Source organism: Schistocerca cancellata, chromosome 1 (genome assembly GCF_023864275.1).
Source record: "Schistocerca cancellata isolate TAMUIC-IGC-003103 chromosome 1, iqSchCanc2.1, whole genome shotgun sequence".
Classification (NCBI taxonomy): domain Eukaryota; kingdom Metazoa; phylum Arthropoda; class Insecta; order Orthoptera; family Acrididae; genus Schistocerca; species Schistocerca cancellata.
The window spans coordinates 338,783,195-338,809,380 of NC_064626.1; the positions used below are offsets into that span (position 1 = coordinate 338,783,195).

The 26,186-nt window shown below is 40.6% G+C and overlaps 1 protein-coding gene across 1 annotated transcript in view; it reads left to right on the top strand.

Annotated features, from left to right (window-relative positions):
- Positions 1-22,396, top strand: part of LOC126161378 (acetylcholinesterase-like) — a 104,882-nt gene extending 82,486 nt beyond the window's left edge. Inside the window, exons 10-11 of the mRNA XM_049917157.1 lie at positions 14,497-14,629; positions 22,170-22,396. Coding sequence (XP_049773114.1) covers positions 14,497-14,629; positions 22,170-22,314 — 278 coding nt within the window. The 3' untranslated portion in view covers positions 22,315-22,396. The remainder of the gene's footprint in view (positions 1-14,496; positions 14,630-22,169) is intronic.
- Positions 22,397-26,186: the final 3,790 nt, after the last annotated feature.

Consider the following 26,186-nt stretch of genomic DNA (forward strand, 5'->3'; position numbering starts at 1 on the left):
GGTAGTTCTCTGTGTTCTACTGTCTATTGATGCTCTTTCATTCGCATTCCAAGTATAATAATCTCACCAAGATATTTAAACTTGTTTACCAAACTAATTTTTGAGCATTGTGGAGTATAATATGGGATTTGCCGACTGAGAAAGTAGACATAATTTCTGTCTTCTCAAAAGAAATTTGCAACCCCAACTTTGCCACTTATCGTTCTTGTTCTTCTACCTGAAACTTTGCTTCATCGCTATTGTTTGCTAACAACGCCAAATCATCTGCAGATTCAAGACAATTAAATCAAATCTTTCTTTCAATCTTAACAGATGGTGGAAATATCTTTTTCCATCACGCACAATTTTCTGCAGCACATAATTAAACATTAATGGAGACAACACAACACCTCATCGAAGGCCAATTTGAATCCCAAAAGATTCAGAGAATTCACTTATGAATCTTACTCTAGATATAACATTTTGAAAAGTGACCGCAATGAGACTGACAAGTTTCTGACCAAATTCTGTAAGGATAGACAGGAAAGATCCACGATGGTTAATGTCATAGGCTTTTTTAAAGTTGACGGAGGTGATCACTAGCTTCTTGCTTATGATATTTTGGTGTTTCATTATCCATGAAAGACTAATAATTGATATTCTCCTAATTCACCATCAAGCTGTTCATGAACTCTGGAATACAGCTTCTTAGAAGAAAAGACATATCTCTATAACTATTTGGATCCGAACTATCTCCTTTTTCTGTGGTGCATGGATTATTGCAACATTTTATTTCTCTGTAAATTTCTCAGCTCTCCAAATATCCGCATACTTCCAAAGTTCTGCCATTAGCTATTCTGACTTGCTGCCATATAATTCCGAAGCGAATTAATCGCTGTTGTTGCTTCGTCTGGTTGTGTGTGTTGTAACATTTTCCGGATGCGTTTTTTTTCTCAGGTAAGTGTCAAATTCTAAATACCGTTAAGGTTCCGCATATTTAGTAACTTTTTGAAGCATTCAGGCAAGATCGTTGAAGTGTCATAATTGTTATGTCCTACATTTCCATTCATATGTTTCATCATAAGAGTAGACGGTGTATATTTCGACTGGTACTGCTTAAATGTCTGACAGCAATCTCTCGTCTTACGGCAAACGAAACCTCCTACATAGACTTTAGTGAGTCCTAGTGAAATTTCCTTTTGGCTCTTAGAATTTCTGTAGCTATTGGTCGTTTAGTATTGATTAATTTCTCCCTGGAACTTTCAGTTTTCTTTTGTTGGTCACTAACAAAGCTTTATGCCTGCGCAGGTTTGCTATATCGCATTCCTCAGAGAACCATCCACGTTTCTTCAGTTTCTGTAAGGAAGCAACTTCTTCAGCCAAGGCTTCCTATCCCTTGACAATTGCTGCTAGATTATCAGTTAAAGGCGTTCTAAATCATTTCTAACAAATAGGATTATTAGCAACATAACTAGGATCATAAGTTCTCTTTCTATCCAACTTCTGGGGTTTGTTTTTACTTTTAGGTGTCGGATTAGTTTTCGTTACTGGAACGTAGTGGTCTGAATCAATATAGACGCCAGGGAAGACTTTAAAATTACAGATTTCATTATGAAATTTCCTATCCATCGCCACACGAGCTATCTGAAACTTTTCTGGCTTGAGGTTAAGACATTTCCAAGCCATTAACTAATATGGTCATCTCTTGAACCTTCTCGTCACCAACACCAACCGACGTGTAGTAGAAAATTCAATTAATCGTTCTCCATTCCTGTTTGTAAGTATATGCGCAGGCCATCGTCCCACCACACTTCGAAATTTCTCCTTTCACCCTATCTTCGCATTAAATTCACCAACCAGAATTTCAATATTAGTGTGAGGTATGGTCGTCAAGTTAATCCCAAATTTTTTCTGTTCCTTTCTTATCAATTCTATTTTTAACATTAGTTAGAGCACGAAGATTTATCAGTGCGTAGATTTTGTTTTCTGTCTTAATTATTAACAATGCTATTCTTGCGGAATTAGATGAAAATCCTCAGTGAAATCAAATATTCTATTGTGTACCAAGAATCCACTCCGAACTGGGTAAGATTTTCTATTCCCATTTCTCCTGGTGATCCTTTAAAAAAGCCGATATCGTCCTCACTCGATCGGATCTTGTTCAGCATTACATAACTCTTGTGTTAATATATCTGTTAGATGTTTCAGCTTACCAACCTTCCACACCGAATTGATATTTGCTGTGACAAAATACGAAAACATTTCTGGTTTGTTAAATTTTAGTCTATTCTTGCGTTGAATATGTTGCATGTGTATGTGTGTTTTTCAGTGCGTCGCCAGGCGCTCCGACTCGTCGTAACTCTCTATGTGACACTCCATCATATCAGAATGGCGTCTTCGCTGGATAATCTTGTGACTGTCAAAACCGGTGGACTCTTTCAATACAAGACTTCTCTTACCTGTATGATTTTCTGATAAATGATCAAGTGTCTGACCAATTTCAGAGATTACCGGTCCAGATGTGATCTGGAAAGTTGATGGATGAAATATGGAAAGGAAGTCCCATGCTTCGTAACAGAGAGTAGAGGAACGACGCCGGAGACACACACCGCCGTACTGGGCTAAGTCCTAATGGAGGTGGTTTGTCGTTGCCTTCCTCCGACCGAAATGGAGATGAAGGATTGTGATGAAGACGACACAACGAATGAAACATGGAAGAATTAAAAATGAGACTGATGAGGTTTGTGTTTGATCCGCGAGAGCTATTTTATTTCGCTCAAGTCCGCCAGCAAAGCTGGTGAGGAACTCCCCATCCACCATCTAGAACTCGCCACGTACGAGTACATTCTTCTCATATTACGAAACCGTAACAGTTTCGTGCAGTCTTTCTTTTGTACATGTGGTGGCTATTTTTTTCTCCTTTTTAGTGAAATACTGTCTGTACAATGAATAATTAACTATTGATTAATATAAAACAAAATACTTGTCGCCAGTATTGTACTTAGGTATCTTTGTAACACAATCAAGATTTCGATTTTAAATTGATAAATATTATGATTTTTCGATATACGTGGTGTAATTTAAGCAAATTTCTAAAGATGAACTGCATGAATATTGCCGACCGGCATTAATATTGTCCTTTACTACTGAACAGTTAAACGATTCAACGCGATTCGGATCATATCTATATGGCGGTGCTACATAATAACCGGAATCGTATATCTCAATTACATTAAGTTTTTCGAAATAATGCCAAGTGAAGTGTAAGCTTTACGTCAATGTTTGGTGATGGCCGCGACCACCTAATTATGAGAAAATCGGTTTATGGAACACTTAAAAAGAAGGGAGTAGTTACGATTCTCTTTCTGTTTATCCATTTGTAAACTGACAGTCATGGAGATTGAACATGAAAAAATCATACTTCCTGGTATTGCACATAAAAGAAGACGAGACTATTATTTTTTATTTATGTGATAAGATACAGAATCATGCCATTCTGCTTAAAATTCAGAAAGAATGGTGAAAGACACGTAAACATGCCTCCGGCCAAAACAGTTAAAAGTTGTATTCAGAGATGTTCACAGAGAAGTGCATATCATTCCCGCAAATTGAGTGATTTTTTCAGGTTACGAATTGATTTCTGCTACCACGTTCCTGGGACAATAAGAAGTTATGCAGGGCAGCTATCAGTAGCTGTGAGAGTCGGGATTGAGGAAGAGTCTGGCTGCAATTTAAAAATTAGTCAAACACTTATTGACATTGTTTCCAGAATCTGAAGTGGTCTTCGAAGATGAGAGTCGTCTTAGGTGTGCTTGCTGACTGTTGTTATTAGAAAAAAAATCGAAACATAAACGTTTAACCTGCTGGTGGCCGTGCTGGATGGCTAAATATTAAATTGGGCAGGGGGCTCTTGCGGAAACGAATTAATTTTGTTAAACCGAAAGTAGGAAGAATGAAGAAAGTAGATAGTTGCTAGGAATGGACAAGCCACAAAGGTTTTCTATAAAAAGAAACAGCTGATATCATACAGATCAATGAAGGGAGGAAATAAACTTTGTCATGAGCCTGGATGTGTTCATGTAATATCGATCGTTGATTACGTAGAGTGCAGTAGTACTGTTGCAGGCAAGATAATAGGCAGTTGACAAGTCACTGGACTGGAAAACCACGTCAAATCGCTCTTGGTATTATAATTTCCTAATTCGTGCAGATTTGATGTAATTATGTGGTGCTTTCAGCTCAACGTGTTCATCAAGCCATCTATTGCCTCAGACCTTTTGTTATATCTTGCATACTCTTTTAAATAATTAATCGATTTGTCGATTTGCCCTTTTTGATTAATGTGCAGATCTCCGACGTATACAAATCATATGTTCTTAAAGCAGCATTGTAGTGTCTCAGCAAGCACTTATTATAATAGTTTTTAGCTGGTACGCTTATTCTAATTTAGATATGCAGATAACAAGATAAAAGTTGCTTCTTCTTCTTCTTTCTTGTAAAGATAGGTCTTTGTTATAACACAATCTTCAGTGCCTATATTTTCTACAGTTACTTACTATATGATCTTTCCATCTCTTTCATGGTCTACCTATTGATCTTTTCTCTACTGGTCTGTTAGTCATTGTTATGAGCTATGTCCAGAAAGTACGTTCTGTTTGGGAATAAGAACAAAAAGAGTACATGATGGATAAATTCCTTATTGGAAAGACACTACAAATCTTAATCTATCAGTCTACGTAGTTCGCACCATTTTGTACGTGCTTTTCATAGCGTGACATACACTGAACAGCCAAATGATCACTGCTCACCGCGACGTTGGATGCCGCCTGGTGGCTTTGTGGGCACGTGACGCTGTAAGGAAAATATGAGAGTGGAGCAGAGAAAGAAGGGGGATCACCCTAGCTACGATATGGTCCATAAATGAGGAAATCTATTGGAATAAGCGACTCTGACAAAGGACAGATTATTAACACCCAGAGACTGTGAACAAATACCTCAAACAGCGAAAATGGTCGAATGTTCACATGCTACTGTCGTGAGCATCTATGGAAAGTAGTAAAAGAACAGTGAAACTACCACTAGGTGCTAAGTGGTTAGACGTCTCGGAATCCTCACAGAACGTGAGGTTCGGAGGCTCATCTGCTCTGTAAAGTAGAATAGATGGTGATCTGTGGTATCTTTGCAGAAAGAGCATGTTGCGGCGCGCACAAGTGTTTCGGAGAACACTAAAAGTGATACATTGTAGAACATGGAACTCCACAGCAGAAAACCCCTACGTGTCCGTTGTTGACTACGTGGCATCGACAATTATGATTGTAGTGGGCATGGGACCATCGGGAGTCGACAGTCGACCATTGGAAACGTGCCGACTATTTGCAAGAATCATGTTTCTTGCTACACCAGACCGATGATTGTCTCCATGACGTCATCATCGAGGCAAACAGCGGCTCCAAACATCTACCGCGCCAGGCAGGCTGATGGGAGCAGTATTATGCCATGAGAAACTTTCTCCTGTGCTTGCAGGCGACCTGTAGTACGAGTAGTAATCGAAAACATCGTTTCGGCTGCGGGCCACCTGCAGCCCTTCATGCTTGATGTCTTCCCTGAAGGCGATGTCATCTTCAGCAGTATTATTGGTCCAAGTCTCGAAGCCAAAATCGTGCTACAGTGGTTTGAACAGTTTGATAGCGAAATCACGTTGATGTCTTGGCCAATAAACTCGCCTGATGTGAAACCGATGGAACCCTTATGCGTCGCTATCGAGCGCTATCACGACGAACAGAAACCGCCGGCCACTTATTCACGGATTGGTTGGTTGGTCCGGGGGAGGGGACCAAAAAGTGAAGTCATAGGTCGCATAGGATTAGGAAAGGATGGAGAAGGAAGGCAGTAGTGTCCTTTCAAAGGAACCATTCCGGCTTTTTCCTGAAACTATTTAGGGAAATCACGGAAAATCTAAATCAGGATGGCCGGACGCTGGTTTGATCCGTAGTCCTCCCGAATGAGAGTCCAGTGAGGTAACCAGTACGCCACCTCGCTCGGTATATTTACGGGAATTACATGACTTGCGCGTAGACAACTCTTCCCACTTGCCTCCAAAAACCTACCAACAAATTGTGGAATCGATAATTCGCTGAAACGGTGCTGCATTGAGTTCCAAAGATGAAACGAAAAGCTAAAGTGCAGCTGGTCATAATGTTTTGGGATGTCTGTGTATGTTTTTTGTATCTACATCTACATCTACATCCATACTCCGCAAGCCACCTGACGGTGTGTGGCGGAGGGTACTTTCAGTACCTATATCTCTTCTCCCTTCTATTCCAGTCTCGTATTGTTCGTGAAAAGAAAGATTGTCGGTATGCCTCTGTGTGGGCTCTAATCTCTCGGATTTTATCCTCATAGTCTCCTCGCGAGATATGCGTAGGAGGGAGCAATATACTGCTTTACTCCACGGTGAAGGTATGTTCTCGAAACTTCAACAAAAGCCCGTACCGAGCTACTGAGCATCTCTCCTGCAGAGTCTTCTATTGGAGTTTATCTATCATCTCGGTAACGTTTTCGCGATTACTAAATGATCCTGTAACGAAGCGCGCTGCTCTCCGTTGGATCTTCTCTATCTCTTCTATCAAACCTATCTTGTACGGATCTCACACTGGCGAGCAATATTCAAGCAGTGGGCGAACAAGCGTACTGTAACCTACTACCTTTGTTTTCGGATTGCATTTCCTTAGGATTATTCCAGTGAATCTCGGTCTGGCATCTGCTTTACCGACGATCAACTTTATATGATCATTCCATTTTAATTCACTCCTAATGCGTGCTCTCAGATAATTTATGGAACTAACTGCTTCCAGTTGCTGACCTGATATATTGTACCTAAATGATAAGGGATCTTTCTTTCTATGTATTCGCAGCACATCACACTTGTCTACATTGAGATTCAATTGCCATTCCCTGCACCATGCGTCAATTCGCTGTAGATCCTCCTGCATTTCTGTTCAATTTTCCATTGCTACAACCTCTCGATATACCACAGCATCATCCGCAAAAAGCCTCAGTGAACTTCCGATGTCATCCACAAGGTCATTTATGTATATTGTGAATAGCAACGGTCCTATGACACTCCCTGCGGCACACCTAAAATCACACTTACTTCGGAAGACTTCTCTCCATTGAGGATGACATGCTGCGTTCTGTTATCTAGGAACTCTTCAATCCAATCACACAATTGGTCTGATAGTCCATATGCTCTTACTTTGTTCATTAAACGACTATGGGGAACTGTATCGAACGCCTTGCGGAAGTCAAGAAACACGGCATCTACCTGTGAACCCGCGTCTGTGGCCCTCTGAGTCTCGTGGACGAATAGCGCGAGCTGAGTTTCACACGATCGTCTTTTTCGAAACCCATGCTGATTCCTACAGAGTCGATTTATAGTCTCCAGAAAAGTCATTATACTCGAACATAATACGTGTTCCAAAATTCTACAACCGATCGACGTTAGAGATATAGGTCTATAGTTCTGCACATCTGTTCGACGTCCCTTCTTGAAAACGCGGATGACCTGTGCCCTTTCCCAATCCTTTGGAACGCTACGCTCTTCTAGAGACCTACGGTACACCGCTGCAGGAAGGGGGCAAGTTCTTTCGCGTACTCTGTGTAAAATCGAACTGGTATCCCATCAGGTCCAGCAGCCTTTCCTCTTTTGAGCGATTTTAATTTTTTCTCTATCGGTCTGTCGTCTATTTCGATATCTACCATTTTGCCATCTGTGCGACAATCTAGAGAAGGAACTACAGTGTAGTCTTCCTCTGTGAAACAGCTTTGGAAAAAGACATTTAGTATTTCGGCCTTTAGTCTGTCATCCTCTGTTTCAGTACCATTTTGGTCACAGAGTGTCTGGACATTTTTTTTTTTGATCCACCTATGCCTTCCACTTAGGACGTTGCCGCTCACATTGTTAACCGTGCGGTAATATGCACTTTTAGCTCGTCATCACTGATGACGGTTTGACCACCAAGAAAGATTTCATGTGCAGAAAGAAATGGAAGTCGCTAGGAGCGAGGTCAGGACTGTATGGGGGTGATCGAACTAGCGCCAGCCGTAGTTGAATAATAATTGTCCTGTCTTGTTCACATTGTGATATTGTACATTGTAATGGATCAAAATAGTAACGTTAATGAGCTTTCTCCAACGTTTATTCTGTATTGTGCGACACAGTTACCGTCCTACAGTAAACATTTTCATTTATTTTTTTCATCTGGCGCCAGAAAATAGCCCCGTAGAATTCTGTGTACATCACAAAAGAATCTGCACATTTCTTTTCAAAGTGACAAGATTTATTCCACTTTAGTCTTTACTAGCGACGCTGTGTGTCCCATTCCACAGATTGCCGTTTCGATTGAGGAGTTTCATAAGCGACTCAACTCTCGGCCCTAGTCACTGGTTTACTTACAAAATCATCACGACCTTTCTCACAACTTCTCAAAAAGTCAAATGGTCTGTCCAGATGATCTTTCTTGTGTTTCTCTGTAAGTTTTTAAGCACCCAACGAGCAACCAGCGTTTGAAAATTTAGTTTCTTAGAAAAATTTCCTGATGAACTGATCTTGATACTTGCGAAAAGTTCGTAGAAAGATTCGATACGGTGATGTTAAGGTTTTCTTTTACAAGCTCTTCAAATGCACGAACCAGTTGTTCATTAACTAGACATGGATGCCTACTTCATTCGTCGTTATACGTCCTTCGTTGAACCGTCGGACTCATCTCCGAGCTATCGAATCACTCATCGGCTCATCGCCGTAGAACTCGTAAATCTTTCGATAAGTGTCGACTGGTTTATTGTTCTTCTCATTCGGAAAACTAATTACAGATCTAATTAATTGATGGGATTTGCAGTCAGTTTCATCATTCTAAAAAAGCACTATACTGCGTAAACAACACACAGAGATCTCAAAATGGTACCGACCCCTCCTTCTTCTTGAGTGAAAGCAACTGCTCAGCATGTACCGATCTGCGATGTAGCGCTGACACGGAAAAAAATATAAACAGAACGTACTTTCTGGACTTGCCTCGTATTTTGGGAATTCTATTTTCACAGAATTCACTCAAATTCTTTCGCTGTTCGAAGTTTCGATACCTCTGCTGGGATATTCCCTGGGATTCCGTTAGTGTTCGTGTACGGCAGGTTTTCAGTAGTCGAGCAGTGAAGAAATCTGAAGAGGAATATGACGCAGCCTAACAACTATGAAAATTCTATCCCCAACACTACTACCGTTGTTTTGTAGACCTTCATTGAGGTTTCTTACCTCATCTTTTTATTCAGCCTTCTTTATACTGTACCATTAATGCTACTGAATCTTACTATCCTTTTCGGTATGTCTTTTGCGTTTGTTCAGAAGATGGTATTTACCAAAGAGTTGAATTCATTCAGTCTATTTTCGGGTCGTTTGCTATGATTTCTTGTGACTCGTTCTTGACTTTTAAAAGTCAAGATTATTCGGATAACCATTGCTAATGGGTGTGACATGCCTCTTCTATCTGTTGTTTCCAATAACGTTTTCGTATCTACATTGTCAAAGGCTTTCACACTACTTAGTCAATAAACAGCAGATGTGTTTCTCTATTAAATTGTTTCTCTGAGCAGCATCTACCGTTTCTGAAGCCAGTTTAATCCAACAAGAAATTGTTTTCTAAGGACTGCGAGTCTTTTTGTAAATACTTTCTAAAATATTTTATACCGAGTGTGACATAAAGAAATGTCCCTAAATTTCTAATAGTGTTTCCTATCTCCGTTTTAAATATAGGTACACGGTGACAATTATTGAACTACATGAAATAAAATCGTCATAACTTCTGAACGATTTGCGTTAGGAGGTCACACTGCTTGGTTGAAAGCGAGGCATGATAGGAATTAGTAAGCTCATGCGTGGTTTGGTTTAACGACAAAGCCAGCTTTTATTTGGAGAGGTTCGTCAGTCAGCAAAATTGCCTCATTTGGGAGACTGAGAACCCGCATTTCGCGATCGAAAATTCTCTTCACTGTGTGTTGTACAGTGTCCAGTAACGGAACAAGCGGTGCGGTATTCCTTGATATCACGGTGGCTACCGAACGGTAATTGAAGGTTTTGGAAGATCATTTCATCCCCATTACCCAAAGTGATCCTGATTGCGACAAGATGGGGTTTATGCAAGACAGAGCTATACCCCATCGAAGCAGGAGAGTGTCTGATATCCTGGAGGACACTTTGGTGACCGCATTCTGACTCTGAAGTACCCAGAGGCCGCTGGCATGGGCTGCCATATTTTCCGGATCTGAACAAACGCGAGCTCTTTTTGTGGGGCTGTATTAAAAACAATATGTACAAGCAATAACAACAAAATCATTGCTGGGCTGAATATGGCAATTTCGAAGGTTGATACTGTTGTATAAATGGCCAAGTCATCCCCAAAACGACCCAGACTACATACGACAATTTGAGTTTGAGTTCTAACAGCACCCGACCTTCATTATTCTCGAATGATCTCCTGTTAAACACAATTTAAAGTGAGCTGAGAAAGTAGATCTTCTTGTCTGAGTACAGCTTTATTTCAGAGGACTCTTATCAATATATTTCTTGAATTCTGCCTTTGGTGTGTTGTTCCTATATGTACAAGTAACACCCATCCATGATTCTTTAAAGGATAGAATTTCATGTATAAAAAAGCTTCAAACGTCTGAGTACTTTATAAATAAGTTAATGTATTAAGTATTTGACACTAAAAGTAAAATATTTCTAATTGAACACACTTTGTTTGTGATGTCATATTTCCTGTTCTATCTATCGTACAATGACATAATTTTTCAGGTACATTCAGTCGTATATTTAGATACAGTCTGCAAAATCTGTTGGGCTTAGATTGTAGTAAAGAAGTAGTAGATTAGAACGTTATGCCTGTTACTGATGTTCTGTTGCATCATTAACTGCGGAATTGTAGTAAACGATAAACTTTTCTCGCTTCATTATTTTTTTTTGGGGGGGGGGGGGGGGGGGAATGGAGGTTGCAGGCAAAAAAAAAAAATTTTGGAAGGTTTGAAATAATGAGTAAAGTTCGTTGCGAGTCGCTAAGTGCTATCATTCTGAAATACTTGATGAGTACGAAGGTGCTTTCTAACATCAATACCTGTGTCACTGTGTTAAAAGTTGGACTTAAAATTATTCCTCTTAATGAGTGCATTGTAGAATTTTAAATGTTTAAATTCAGTCAGTAACAATAGGCAAATCAGAAAACCAAATTCTTGTTGCTCCTTGAAGCCGTCAGATAGACGACATACAACTGAACCGAGGTTAGGGTTTAGCTGCTTAGTAGTGAAGATCGTCCTCTGCGAACTCTCACAGGAGTATCAGTAACGATTCTCGTCCAGCTAAATCATGAGTTTTCTGAAGTAGGCAACAACAACGACGGAGTGAGCTCTTAAAGTTGTCTTGAATCTGATGATGTTCTTTAGACTTATAATTTATTTTATCCTAGCGAGTAAGTTAATTAATCATTTCTAAAATGTTAAATACAATTTTCTGTGTGTTTCAGAGAGAAGAGAGAAACGGAAATCGGAAAATATTATTCGTTAATACGTTTTGTTATTGTAATTAAGTTAGAAAGCGGCAGAATAAATATAAATTTTTGCCGTGATGCGATGACCGCCATTTCTTTTTCGTTTGTTCAAATGGTTCAAATGGCTCTGAGCACTATGGAACTTAACATCTATGGTCATCAGTCCCCTAGAACTTAGAACTACTTAAACCTAACTAACCTAAGGACATCACACAACACCCAGTCATCACGAGGTAGAGAAAATCCCTGACCCCGCCGGGAATCGAACCCGGGAACCCGGGCGCGGGAAGCGAGAACGCTACCGCACGACCACGAGCTGCGGACTTTTTCGTTTGTAAGAGAACGCTATGAGCAAAAGGATGTCTGTGCTGGAGGCAGCTGACCGTTAGTCAGCCGCATAGTGACAACCCAACAGATCCGTGTAGAACACTCAGACTTTGCTTAAAAAAAATGGACCCATTATGGTTAGAGATTGTCCATATTTGGCGATAATAGAAAATAACATCAACCACGATAGTTTGTTGTTTTCTCGCTGGGACTGACTCTTGAAGTAGCACCGAACAGGATCTCGCATTTTCACTGCTTCTGGTTTTCAGAAGCACCTAATGCCCACAGCCTGTTGTCAGTGTACACAAGACGCTTTCCTGGCGAAAGTCTTACACCGAAACCTCACGTAGCGAGGCGTAGTAACACACTCTGACACAAATGTATACTGTGACTCCGTGACTATTACGGTTAGTCAGGCGTTCAGTTACCTTCGTGGTATACGCGATCCGTAGGTGAACAGCTGGCCTACAGAGGGCTGAAAGCCGCTGCAGGTTGAGCTGCTACCGCCTGCAGGTCTGGCAACTCGCCGTCATTAGTTGCTGTCGTCTTTCGTCCTCACATTTCTCTCTCGCGCTCATCTCAAACCATGTAGTACCTTTATAAATATCAGAATGTATTAACAAATGTAGTTTCTTGTTAACCAGTAAAACAGAATGGACACTAATTCTTCATGCTTTCCCGGCGATCTGTTGACATCTTGGATATTCGGGAATCCAGCCGGATATTCGCGTCGTTCTCGCACGATATTTCAACAGCGTGTCTCGCTGTCTTCTTCAGTTGCTACCTGAGACTGGTAGCACCTGAAGAAGACAGCGAGGCACGCTGTTGAAATATCGCGCGAGAACGACGCGAACATCCGACTGGATTCCCGAATATCCAAGATGTCAGAAAGGACACTTTTTCAGCGCAAATGGTTTCATTTTATAAGTGAATGTAAATGTTTGTAGCACAAAACATTATAACATACTACCGGGTTAAATTTTGACTCTCCACGGTTATATGATTGTGATATGGCCTTTCTTGTCCACCTAACTTTCATGTTGATTTTAAGATCCGGCCGCGCGTGATAGCCGCGTGGCTTAAGGCGCCTTGAAACGGGTCTTGCAACTCACCCCGTTAGAGGTTCGAGTCCTTCCTCGGGCATGTGTGTGTGTGTTGTCCTTAGCGTAAGTTAGTGTAAGATAGATAAAGTTGTGTGTAAGCCTAGGGACAATGACCTCAGCAGTTTGGTCCCATAGTAACTTACCACAAATTTCCAAATAAGATCCGCAAGCAAACTCGAAGAGACTACCGAGAGTTATTATACTGTGAAAGCCTTCGCAGTCAAATACCAACTGACTGATTTCTTCATGCTTTGAAGTAGGACAGCTTACGATCGTTCCGAGCCTAGACGGAACGTAATTTCTTTCTTTTGGTTCCACTCGTTTTAAAGAAACTAGTGGGTGGGATTTTGTGAATTACCTCTGCTTGACGCAGTTCGTAATATCACTCCTAACTGTGACGTCAAGAGGCGTGGCACTAGGCAATAATGCGTGTCACATGGTTCTTGCCAGAAATATTCTTGAATGGGACTCTCTGATCGCTCTCCGCAACGCGGAAGTGGGATCCACAGCTGACAGTGTTAGTCCGAGTGTCTTGCCCCCACCACGTGGCATAACATAGAAGCTCCCAGATATTTTTGGGCAACTGAGCGACAGACACCAACTCTAGGATAAATGAACATCATGCACACCTCTGTCCATGGTTATATCTGGATATATGATAGCGAAGGTATGAGGTCTTTCATAGGTTGTTGATAAGTCCTCAGATACCATGTGTAATAATCTTTGTGGGACTCCTAGGCCACTTCAGTCGATTAAGCTAGCGTTCTGTAAACCTATTTATTCTATAGTCTATCACGTCTGCTCAGTTCACGCATTGCGGTCAGCATCGATGTGATCAACCAGCTTGGTCTAATACTACGATGCAGCCTCTCTGAAGCGTACAATGCCGCATTCATCACACTCAAAACTTACTGCCACAACGGACGCATTCGAATACACAGGATGAAATTGCTAAATTTTGCCAGCACTGGTATCAAATTGACGCTGGGATTGTAGGCGTCTTTCATAAAGAAGATTCGACAAACGTCATGAGGGTGGTCGGTAGAAATCGGACACTCTGTGAAATTCCTACGTCGCTCATCCCTTTCCTTTGAGTGCTTTGCGTATCGCCTGATTTTGCGAGCTTATAAATCATGTAGTGGAGACACATTAAGTAAACAGTAGGAATACTTGTGTACCTGAGAACAATAACAACAGACGAAGACGACTTATAAAAAACTAGTGTGACGTGGGGTATGATAGATCAGCAGGCGTGCTGGCCTTCTTATAATATGAACTCTAACAGTCAAATTTGATATAATTCCAGCGGTTGCTTCAGTATTTGCCGAGCGATGTCAAACAACTGTGTAGACTTCGCGAAGTCATAACTAGGTATGAATTCACACGCAGCCACAGTGGAAAAGCAGCTATAGTCCATAAGGTCGCCTTCCCTCACACAGATCGATATTAACGAAATGTCAAAACACTGCGGGCTTAACGCGTGATCAAATTTGCAGGAGTGGCTCACGGAGCAGAAGTGCAGCTGGAGTTCATGAGAGAAAACACCACTGCTGACCTGGACCCAGACTCTGAAGACGGTCGCGTCAGAGACAGATGGGTTAACATGCTGACGGATTTCGCGAAGTACGGGTAAGTTCGTAATACTGATATATTACTTATTTTTCTAGTATTCTAGTTGATCACACTGGGTTTTCGAATCATTTGCGCCTACGGGGACCTGATAACCGTCGTTCGTCACCAAGCTACGTACATTAACCGATTGTAACTAGAAATTAAGCGGTGTACCGTTAGCAACAGCTTTATTCCGATTATAACAGTATCAACTGTTACATACATGTCACAGTTGGTTTTGATTTACTTTCATAGTTATATAGTAGAGACACATAAACAACCAATATCGCTATTAAGCTGCCCTATGTGGTGAACTATCACTTCCATATTTATTTAAGTTTAGAATAATTGTTCGTGCTCTAGAGTACAGCTACAAGTACAAGAAACTTTTTAAATAATAACACGATGTCATTAGAACAGTGATAAAGAAATCAAGCTTATGCAAGAGCCCAACAAACAAGGGAAAACCATTCAGTATTTATGTCTCAACTTTAAACAAGGATTGTGAACCATAAGGTCCGATTCACATTATATCAAAGAGTAATACAAAACATCTAAGCTGATTCTGTAAACTCCGAAAATGTCCTTTAACGGCCATTGTTCATTAAAATTTTATTGACCTAAAAATCTCTGTCTTTTGATGAGCACTAATGAGTGCAGTTTATTCGTCTCCCCAACTGGGCGGTATTGAAAGCAATAGCATTCCCATCAGACGCACATTACCACCTGTAAATTCTCTTGCGAGAGCTACGTTCCAAGGGACCATGCTAGTGCAATGTGACTCTCAGAATAGCAATTGTGTGGATCATCTGAACTCGACGGGCGGTTTAATTCAAATGCTAACAAGAATGCCAAACCACACGATATGCGTATTACTCAGTAAAGAGCGAAAACAATTTATGTTACTACTTGTAACAATCTAAAATTAAATTTTCACTCTGCACTGGAGTGTGCGCTGATACGAAACTTCCTGATAGGTTAAAACTATGTGCCGGGCCGCGACTCGAACTCGCGACCTTTGCCTTTCGCGGGCGAGTGGTCTACCAACAGAGCTACCCAAGCACTACACAGAACCTATCCTCACAGCTTTACTTCCGCAGTACCTCGTTCCCTATCTTCCAAACTTCACGGAAGCTTTCCTGCGAAGCGGCGACTCTCGGTCCGACACACAATTTTAATCTGCCAGGAAGTTTCTTACTTGTAAGCGAATTGTCAAAAGCTATAACTGATAAAAAGTGTGAAGTAGATTATTAGTGACTGGACTTACACGTAGGGATGAACAAACTTTGCGTATTCTCTGGACAATATAATTTAAAGTGAGATACACCGCGCTCTAAAATTCCTATGTTGAAATGGGTCTTGGATCACACGGGTAGAGATTAAGTGTAATATTAAACAGCAACCCACATTTAGCACACGAAATAGGCAACCCGATAATCTGATAAATGAGAGCCCATCTGAAATTAAACTAAAACATAATTCGCACTACAGTCTACGTTCTCATTTCATTACATCAGAGCAGGCCTGTCAAAGTCTTCCCATCTTGTGCACTAGCCAAAACGCCTTAACTCTTTGAATATGGCGAGGTCCAAGTCTGTTAGCCGGCCCGACTGAACGAGCGCCTACCAACAACAAAAGAATAATATAGAAAGTCCTATGTGCTCGCGATAGCGTGACTGTGAAATTGGCCAAAACTGCCACCTCGCATAACGATTGCCTGACCAGGGTTTAAATACCTAGGCATCTCAGAGGAGACCACTCCATATGCTCACTAGCAAAGATGCAGGACATCCGCGTTTTGCAATCGACATGCTGGCTGCCAGCCTGGTAAAGTTCGTGACAAACACAATGCGAACTGCAGATTCAGGAGGGCAAAAAATGTCAGTGTCGTTAAGAAGCAACCTTTCACACCCTGTGTAACCAACGTATGAAGTTTGAAAGTGGTAAATCGGAGATAGTTACACTTCACGAGAATTATCAGCAATGGAACGGCCGTTCGCTTGAACAAACTTAGTCGAGGTCCACCCGAATTTATAATCAGACTCTCATCTTCCTTGTGAACCCCCACCAAATTAAGCTGTACACTATATGACCAAGGGTATCCGCGCACCTACTATTGGACGTTTAATATGGAGTATGTCCAACACTTAGTATCTATGACGACTTGATCTCTGCTGGAGACACTTTCAATGACGTGTCTTTCTATCTGAGGAGGTATGGCTGTCCATTCTTCCTCAAGAGTTGAAACAAAAAATGCTAGTGATCTTGACGCGGAGAAATGGAACTAAGTGTGCGTTCTAAGCCATTCCAGTTGGTTCACGTATGGACAATGGGTAGGTCACACTGTGACGAAACAAGCGCTGTATCATTTGAGAGATACAGAGGCGATCGAGTGTGCCGGGAATTACCCCAGTTCACTGCTAGTAGCGCCACGTCACCACAACGCGTCTGTGCGTAGCACGTTAGTATTGCACGATAATTAAGAATGGAATTAAAGGTTAAAGTTGCTTTTCGATACTTTGTCAGCATGTGTTGTAGTGCATTAATGTTAAAACTGTCAAATCTCAGATTGATCAGATGAATATTTTTCCCTAAATACGTAGTTTTAAGAAAAAAGTAAGCTGCGCAAAATAATACAGCTAGGAAACCAAAAACTGGTCATAAAGTGCATCTGTATGTCAAAATTAACTTGTATAAGTCTCGACGTGGTTAAAACAATATTTTGATCAGAATCCACGTTTTTAAAACGAATTGAAGGCGCTAAATATTAGACTTAGAAATATGAAAATTTGTATGAAGCTTCAGCTCAGTATAAAAATATTAATTATGTAACCCCATTGAGCTACCAATAATAGTTTTCGAGTAATTTGCTGAAAACTAAATTTGGACCAAAAACGTCCTTATTTGTAGTAGATTAAATATCTGCTATATCAGCGCTAGAAAGTTCTGGCTGCATCACTAGGTATTACGGATATAACCAGTAAATGTCACGAAAGTCAGGCTCAGCAGTACGAAAAGAGGCCTTGGATACTGTGTTGACAGCAGAGAAGCAGTACAGCAGAATCGGTCAGTCAGGAGGGCTCATTGACTTCGAACTGGGTATCATCTGATTAAGAGATCCACCAGGGATGTTTCAGCGCTCCTAAAGCTGCCAAAGTCGTGTGTTGGTGGTGTGATTATGAAGTGGAAATCTGAAGAAACAAACATAGCGAAGCAAGACGAGGCAGACCTTGTGTACTGACAAATAGCGATATTTGGGGACTGAGGGGAGTGGGCGTACAAAATATCACGAAATCAGTGTAAGAATCACTCACTAAATCCCCCACTGGAGAGTGAATGACTGCAAATAAGTAGCTTGGAGTGATGAATCACACTATACTGTGTGGTAATCCGGTGGAAGTGTAAGGTGTATGCCTGGAGAACATTGGATGCCATCACATATGTTCTGATGAAAATATTTTATGTTATATTATAACTTTCTCAGATGCCAGAGACTTAGATGAAATACTCGATTTTATCGGCCCTTAAATTTATATCAATTTATATTGAAAACGATTATTTAATAACTATTCATTTTTACGTAATAATATCCTTTTAGTACGAGTACATGCTCTCGCGGCGATATCCATTAATAAAATATTCTCCTGTTTCAAGCTGCGTCAAATTAACTGCCCATGAGCTTTCGGCAATGATCTCCTCTGCCACCATCAACTGGTTACTGTAGTGTGAATGACACTGCCGTGCTTATATGGACGCTCAGCTACCAGTGACATCACTGGAGCCAAATCCCGTATCATATACGGCAATGTTTTGGTGGCGCGACCGCCACGTCCGCATCAACTCCCGAATCACAGAGTCCTCGGCCATGCTCAGCTGCAATCCACCTTCCTTATTGAGGGTGTTGTCCGATATTTTGATCTGTATTGCTTCATTGATTACTCTATTCCAGAAGCTGTTGGCCCGTTTAGTAATAGAAGTATCGTCGGATGCAATTCGGTGTCCGTTTTCCAGTGCATGCTCCGCTGCAGTTGATCTTACGAGATAGCGTTAGATAGTGTTGGTAGTCTGACCGACGGGCACACGGTATAGCCCAGGTGTTCACAGTCCTACATCGTCTTTCACGGGCTTCGTTAGTTGGCGCATCTTTGCTGGATGCCTGAAGACTGTGTCTAATCTATGTTTCTTCAAGAGCCGGCTAATCTTCCCTGCTGCTAAGCCGCAAAACAGTAAAGTCACAATCTTCGTGTCTTATAGGGAGACCTCCTGCTTTCGCGGTTAGATGAAACTGCTAGCGAAATTTGTGTGTTGTAGTAACCGACTCCCTTAAAAACTTTACGTAAATAGCTCAGTTCCATCGGCAGGTTTTCGGCATCTGAAGTGGTTTCAGCTCGATACACCAAGATTCCAAGAACAGACCGTTTCTGTGCTGGGTGGTAATAGTTGCAGGCGCTCAGATACCGAATCGTATGGGTGAGCTTATGGTAAACCATGACACCTTTAGATGGAATCAACTGTGGCACAAGCCCGACCGGCAGTGGACTTACGTACTGCTATTGAAACTATGAATAGTGTATTGATAATGGCTAGACACTAGCCAAAACTTAGATTTGCTTTAATAAGACCTGAACGGAATGGACAACTGATTACCGTGCTCCATCATTTTGAAAAACATCTGTACGGGCTACGGAGGACAACGACGTCTAGAAACGGGAAGAAACCGTCCTTTTCTATTTACATCATGAACTTCATGTGGTCGTGGATGTCACTCATGTGCTCCAGGAACTCGAACAGTTTTTCATATCCATGAGGCCACATGACAAATGTATCGTCTTCGGACCCCCTGCAAAGATCAGGTAACCCTTGAAGCCTGCGAAAGGCGATGGAAGCCTCAGAACACGTAGAATATACAAAATACTGTGAGGGTGTGAACAGTTTAATGTGGATCAGACTGTCCGCACTATTGAACAGCGCCTTATAGAGCACGAAAGGTGATTGAGGCGACGGTATCCCGAAACATCAGCTGTAGAGGAACGTGCACCGGAAAACGGACGCCGAATTGCATTCGACGATAATTCTGTTATTAAACAGACCAAAGGCTTCTTAAATAGCTTACTAAATGAAGCAATACAGATCAAATTATCGGACAACACCCTCAGTACTGTCGGTGAATGGCAGCAGAACACTGACTGGGATTCTGTGGGATCCTGTGATTGCCATATATGGTGCGGGACTGAGCACATGTGACATCACTGGCTGCTGCGGGAGTATATAAGCACGGAAGCGGCATTCAGAAGATAGTCAACCAGTGGACAATGGCGGAGTACATCTTTGTCGAAATCTCGTGCTCGGTCAGCCACTTAACACGTCTTATTTTGCTAATATTATCCTATTTTCTGATATTTTTTGAGGTAAGCCCTACACACATATTTATTATTCTCATACAGAAATCTTCTTCTTACTTTCGTAATACCTTTCGTTGCATTCGTTATTCCTAACTGCATGTTTTCGTTGAAACCGATTCACATACTTCTGATGATACTGTTTTACTTTATCTTTGTTCTTCTTTCAGTGACTTCATGTAATTAATTTTAACATGCTTTATTTGTGTTGATATGAGTAACTTTTACTTTATTACATTAACGGAAATAATCTACGGTTTTCGTCTGACCACACTTTTTACACATCTTCCTTAAACGTTGCTCGAAACCTGTTTCAGCCGCGGCTGAATTGTCTGTTTTCGTTTATGTACACAAAAATTCAATAAACATAATATTGAAAAAAAATGGCCACTGATATGTACGAAATGCGGGCTGTCTGTATGATTGATTCCTTTCATTTGACTCATATTTTTTACATTTTGTAGTATTTTTCATGCAACATATATTTTCACTCTTCTTCATTATAATTTTATTACGTATATATATGTGCGGGGCTTTGCAGGGTTCAAATAGATTTTTTGAGAGCATTTTGGAATTACTTTTAATATATTGAGGCTTTTTGTGATTAAGATTTGAAGTTTTCTGTAAAATGAAAAAATGGCCCCAGATGGTTCAAAAAGAGAAAAACATTGTATTCTGCCTTCCCTTCATTCTGGAAATGTCACGTATAATAGAGAAAAATTCCAACAACAGATTATTATCATAATAATAATAATAATAAAACCATCCAATCTCTTTCTGATGACTTGTTCATGAGCCCCTCCACAAAACACTTAAAACTCAAATCAGCAACCACTTTCTGACAGATATTCCGTGCAACTCACACTGAATAGCCACCGACACATGCACAAATACGATACTTTCTCTCTTACACAAACAGAAAACACCAATCCATTCCTACACACATTCTTTCTCCTCACACACACACACACACACACACACACACACACACACACACATAATAATCCATACATAGACACAATCTCTTACTCACAAACAGATACACACATAACAGAAATAAATATACGTTAGTTTTTAGCATATACTTCGTTAGGTTGGAAACATGTACGTAAAAAAACCAAACATGAGACATACAGTGTACTCACAGTAGTTACGTCTCTAAATCACATATATCTACAACTAATGAGAGAAGATTAATTGTGCTCCACAGTTATAAAGGCAAAAAATATATCAAGACAAAAATGTATTTTTTTAGATCCCACAGAAGATGCCTTGAAGTAAAGGGTGAAATGCACCTGGGAGAAATAAAGTACATTGCAACAAGAGAAAGAGGTTTTTATTTACAAAACAAATATTTTCTAAAGAAAATTTAAATTCAACAAACACCCACTGCATCCATGTTAACATTGTAACGGCTAAGTAACAAAAAGAGAGAGAAGAACTCTTTGTACAGGTCATAACATATGTTGGTACTTCTTTCTTCAGAAGGCTAGAGGACATTGCCTGGAGTCGCTCTGTGGACTGCGCTTAATTTTTACAGATCTATATTACCGCTCGCATGCCGATCTTTCCTACCAGCAGTTTTCGGTGACATTTCCTTATTATTGTTGTGGCCACGTAAGCCTCAATTTGAAGTTGCAACTAACGCTGTAAATCTGAACAAATAACATTAACTTGTTTGTTTTGCCGTTCTTCCTCCAACCATCCACTGTACATGAAGTTAGGTTGCAATGAACCGTGGGCACGTTGAGTAGGAGATGTGCAGCGTGGACAAGTACATAGCTCAGAACAGTAGAGAACAAAGAACTTACACATCACTATATTAAAAGCGAAAATACTGCAAGCGTAAGTGTTTCAATCTATCACGATTTTACTGATTACGAGGGATCTGCGTTTGTTTGCATTTGTTTTTGGCGATACCGGCTTGTAAACAAGGAAGATTCCGACTGGTTAACAGCACTGTGTCAAAGGGGCTCGGTTTGTATGTTGCCGTATCAAGAAACAAATGGGCTGGAGTGGTTGTACCTCGCAAATGAGAGATGTTACTGAAAGTGCTTTTCAGTGAAAACTTTTCGCTTCAATATAACATGTCCTTGACTATTACAAAATGTGTTGAATGCGTTAGACCAGATACTCAATTAGACATTCCCTTTGCACAGGGACCCAATGGCCAACACGACAGGCGTGTGGCAGCCCTTCACGCGCACATCGAGTTATTACCTGATAGTCAACACGACGGATTCCTTGGGCCAGAACAAGGACGAGCAGCGGATGGAGTTCTGGCGGCAAAATATGCCACTCTGACATCTAAATTTCTACAGTCTGCAACGTGAACACCGGACATGACGCGTCTACGCAGTGAATCCTGTGAATTTTGTTGTACATAACTTCCTTGACACCAATAAAAATAATAATCTTGTCGCATGACTGTTTTCTTCGTAACATAATGGAAAGGTCAGTTGTTACTCACCATATACCGGAGATGCTGAGTAACAGAAAGGCACAACAAAAAGACAGTCGGAAAGTTAGCTTTCGGCCAACAGGGTCTTTCCCCAAAATAGGTCCCAGCTGCCAGAGATTGTGGTCATGTGTGTATGAGTTGCGTTTGCGTGAGTATGTGCGTGTGTGTAAGTTTATTTTTGATAAAGCCCTTGTTGGTCGAAGGCTAACTTTCCGACTGTCTTTGTGTTGTGGCTTTCTGCGACTCAGCACCTCCGTTATGTGGTGAGTAGCAACAATCCTTTTCATTATATTGTTACATTCCATCCTCGATTTTCTGTTGTTAGTTTTCTTCAATAACTATCCGTGGATAAAGGTATAGGGTGTACCAAAACGACACCGACAAACTTCCATGGGCTACAGAGGGGTTCTTGTGGAACAAAAGATCATCCACTGACACTAGGGAGTGTCTGAATCATATACGCTAACATCTACCTTAGGCCATCCATTTTGCAGAAAACACGGCGTTATTAGCTGACGAATCTTGTGCAGTGTTCTAGTGGTAGGTGTGAATGTGTTGAGCGTCATCTAACGAAACGAGTGTTTTCAGGCCGCCTGCGAGAAGCCCTGCTAACTATCCGTCAGCGTACAAACTGATGTTCCCCACTGAAGATGTGGCTCGCAACCTCTTCCCCCGAGTGTTCGACACTTTGTTTACTGACGCTGGATGGCCTTTCCCAGTATGATTTCGTACCTTCAATTTTTTCTTCGACAGACATAGCACAAGTCCACGAACTTGGTCGGTATCGGTTTGTTACTCCCTGTACGTTACTAAATACGCCAACAGAGATAATTTTGGCTGCTCATGCAGTCTTGGGAAAAGGACATAACATAGGCTGTAGCTGACAGAAACGGTTCTGGCTTATGCGCCTCTGCAAGATTTGTCTGAGAGATAACAGCTATCCTGTTTCCTTAATAACCAATTTTCGATAATTACCTGTATTATTGTTGCTTGTTTTGAACATTCAGTAGTTCAAAAATAGCAACATTTAATTACATTATTATTTGTGGCATTTCTAATATAATTTTTAAATGTTTTGCATATTGTAAAGGAATTATATAAATTTTTTTATGAATATATAGACACTAGTTCAACTACCAGAGATTAATGCGCAAAGCATCTGCTGAACAAAAGAAGCTTTACGCTATTCGTATATTAGTTTTAGAATAAGTTACCTTTCGCTGTTATCCCGTCCTAGTGTTAAGGTGTGTTGTGCCATTTCTTACTGATAAAATTCGGTTAAATAATGAAAGTGATTTTGAAGCAGATTGATTTCGTCTTTTGTGATATCATAGGTCACAGCTCCTGAACTTCTGGAAAATTATTACTATTATTTTAATTTTATGCAGAGAATTTGGATGGAGGCGACGATCTTCACGGCGACGCTGCTCAACTCAATATATTTGCCGCGACATTCAGAACCTACAGTCTTTCTTTTCGATTAATTTCGAAATCCACGAATTTACGTTCTAAGATGAATAAATGCATGTAACTGTAATTCTTTTTATCCAGGCCACGGGGCCCGCATCTCGTGGTCGTGCGGTAGCGTTCTCGCTTCCCACGCCCGGGTTCCCGGGTTCGATTCCCGGCGGGGTCAGGGATTTTCTCTGCCTCGTGATGGCTGGGTGTTGTGTGCTGTCCTTAGGTTAGTTAGGTTTAAGTAGTTCTAAGTTCTAGGGGACTGATGACCATAGATGTTAAGTCCCATAGTGCTCAGAGCCATTTGAACCATTTGAACCAGGCCACGGGGGATGGTTGCACTCAAAATGTACGTGCCTCTATCCCATTCCTATGTTCTCATACATTTGTGTGTACAAGCGTAACTATATTTAAGACTCATTTCCTACACGGTATTAACGCTTATTTATTTATTTATTGGTTCAAATGGCTCTGAGCACTATGCGATTTAACGTCTGAGGTCATCAGTCGCCTAGAACTTAGAACTAATTAAACCTAACTAACCTAAGGACATCACACACAGCCATGCCCGAGGCAGGATTCGAACCTGCGACCGTAGCGGCCGCTCGGCTCCAGACTGTAGCGCCTAGAACCGCACGGCCACTCCGGCCGGCTTTATTTATTTATTTTTGACCACTCAATCGCGAATGAACGTGCCCTTTATTTGATGTAGTCAGTCTACCGTATTCTTTAATAACATTATTTGTAATATTCAGTGGCTTAGTTCCCACAACTGATCTTTGCCTGTGTCGCAACAGCGCTTCACGCGAAATATTTATTACGCGACATCCACAATAACTTTTATTTGAAAATTTCAACGACCGTCTTAATAAATATTCTTCTAACAATAACAATAGCAAAACATAATAATGTAAGAGGACGCGTTACAATATACGATGATCTGTTCTTGTTGACAGATCCATAACACGTTTCAGTGGTCATCTTCATTACCACTGTACATAGCGTACCTCATCAGAAAAAGACGTTAAAATTTCCGTCGCTAAACACGTTTTGTTCTTGTTGTATTCAAACATTAATTACAAGCCGTTTTAATAACGTTAGATAATTGAATTTCAGTGCTGGTGTTTAATTAATACTCAGAAGCCGTGTATGTTTAATTAAAATGGTAAAAACTGTAACCGTGGCGAATTTTGTTTTAATAAATGAAACTACCAACAAGAACAGGAGATTATCGGACATATATTAAAGTTTCTAGTATAGTCTGCCTGTAGTCTGGCTGTAGGAAGCTAGTTAGTGGGAAAAGCACAAAAAGATATCTTCTGGTGCTTCCGATCTCTAAACAGTATTAAAGCAAATCAAAGACAAAGACCGTTCTTTATTAAGGCAAATAACAATTACACTTTCTTGAGTGTTGATTCAAACAGCTACCATTAAAATAACTGTAATAAGGGCTTACTTTTCCGTAAGCTGTTGTCTTATTTTATTTGCCTGAAAGTCTCACAGTTAGTTACGACGCAACTTCAATAAAATTACCGAAAGGAAATGCACCATGATTTCTGCAGCGTCTGAGGACTTTACATCTTTTTCAGTATTTTCTGACACTTCTACATGTTGGTGTAACACAAGAATTTCGTTTCGGCTATAATCAGTCATCAACCTCATAAATGCTGAACAGCGCCTAAGGGGAGACACTAAAGGTAAGACCTTTCACGATTAGTAATACTTTACTCGTAAACAAGGTGAACGAAGAAACTTATGACTTTAAAATTCCTCAGAATCAGTGTGACAGAGCATGTCTTAGTTCCATGTTCCATGGATTATTAGCACGATGGATCGTAACGAGTTTGCATTGACATCACAATTTACTTGGTAAATATGGATGCATGCTCAACCTACTTTATACTTATACTTTTTTTTTAATATGCAGATGTGAGTTAGTAATTCCTACTCATCACCTTCTAGATAATAATATAAATCTTTATACAGAATAGGAGAAGTTGTGAAGGACAAACATTTTCAGTGTGTTATCAAATTTTACTTTGCTGTCTGTCATTTTATATCACAGTGAGCAAAACCTTTGGATGTAGAATTGTGCACCAGTTTTTATGCTAAAGGACAGCCTTAATGTGGAGTAAAAAATGACATTTTTTCTTCTCGTGTTGTGATTATATATACCAATATTCCTTTTGAGCTGCAGTGGATTATTTACCAATTTTATGATGTATTAATTATACTACGAAGCAGTAGTGAAAATTTT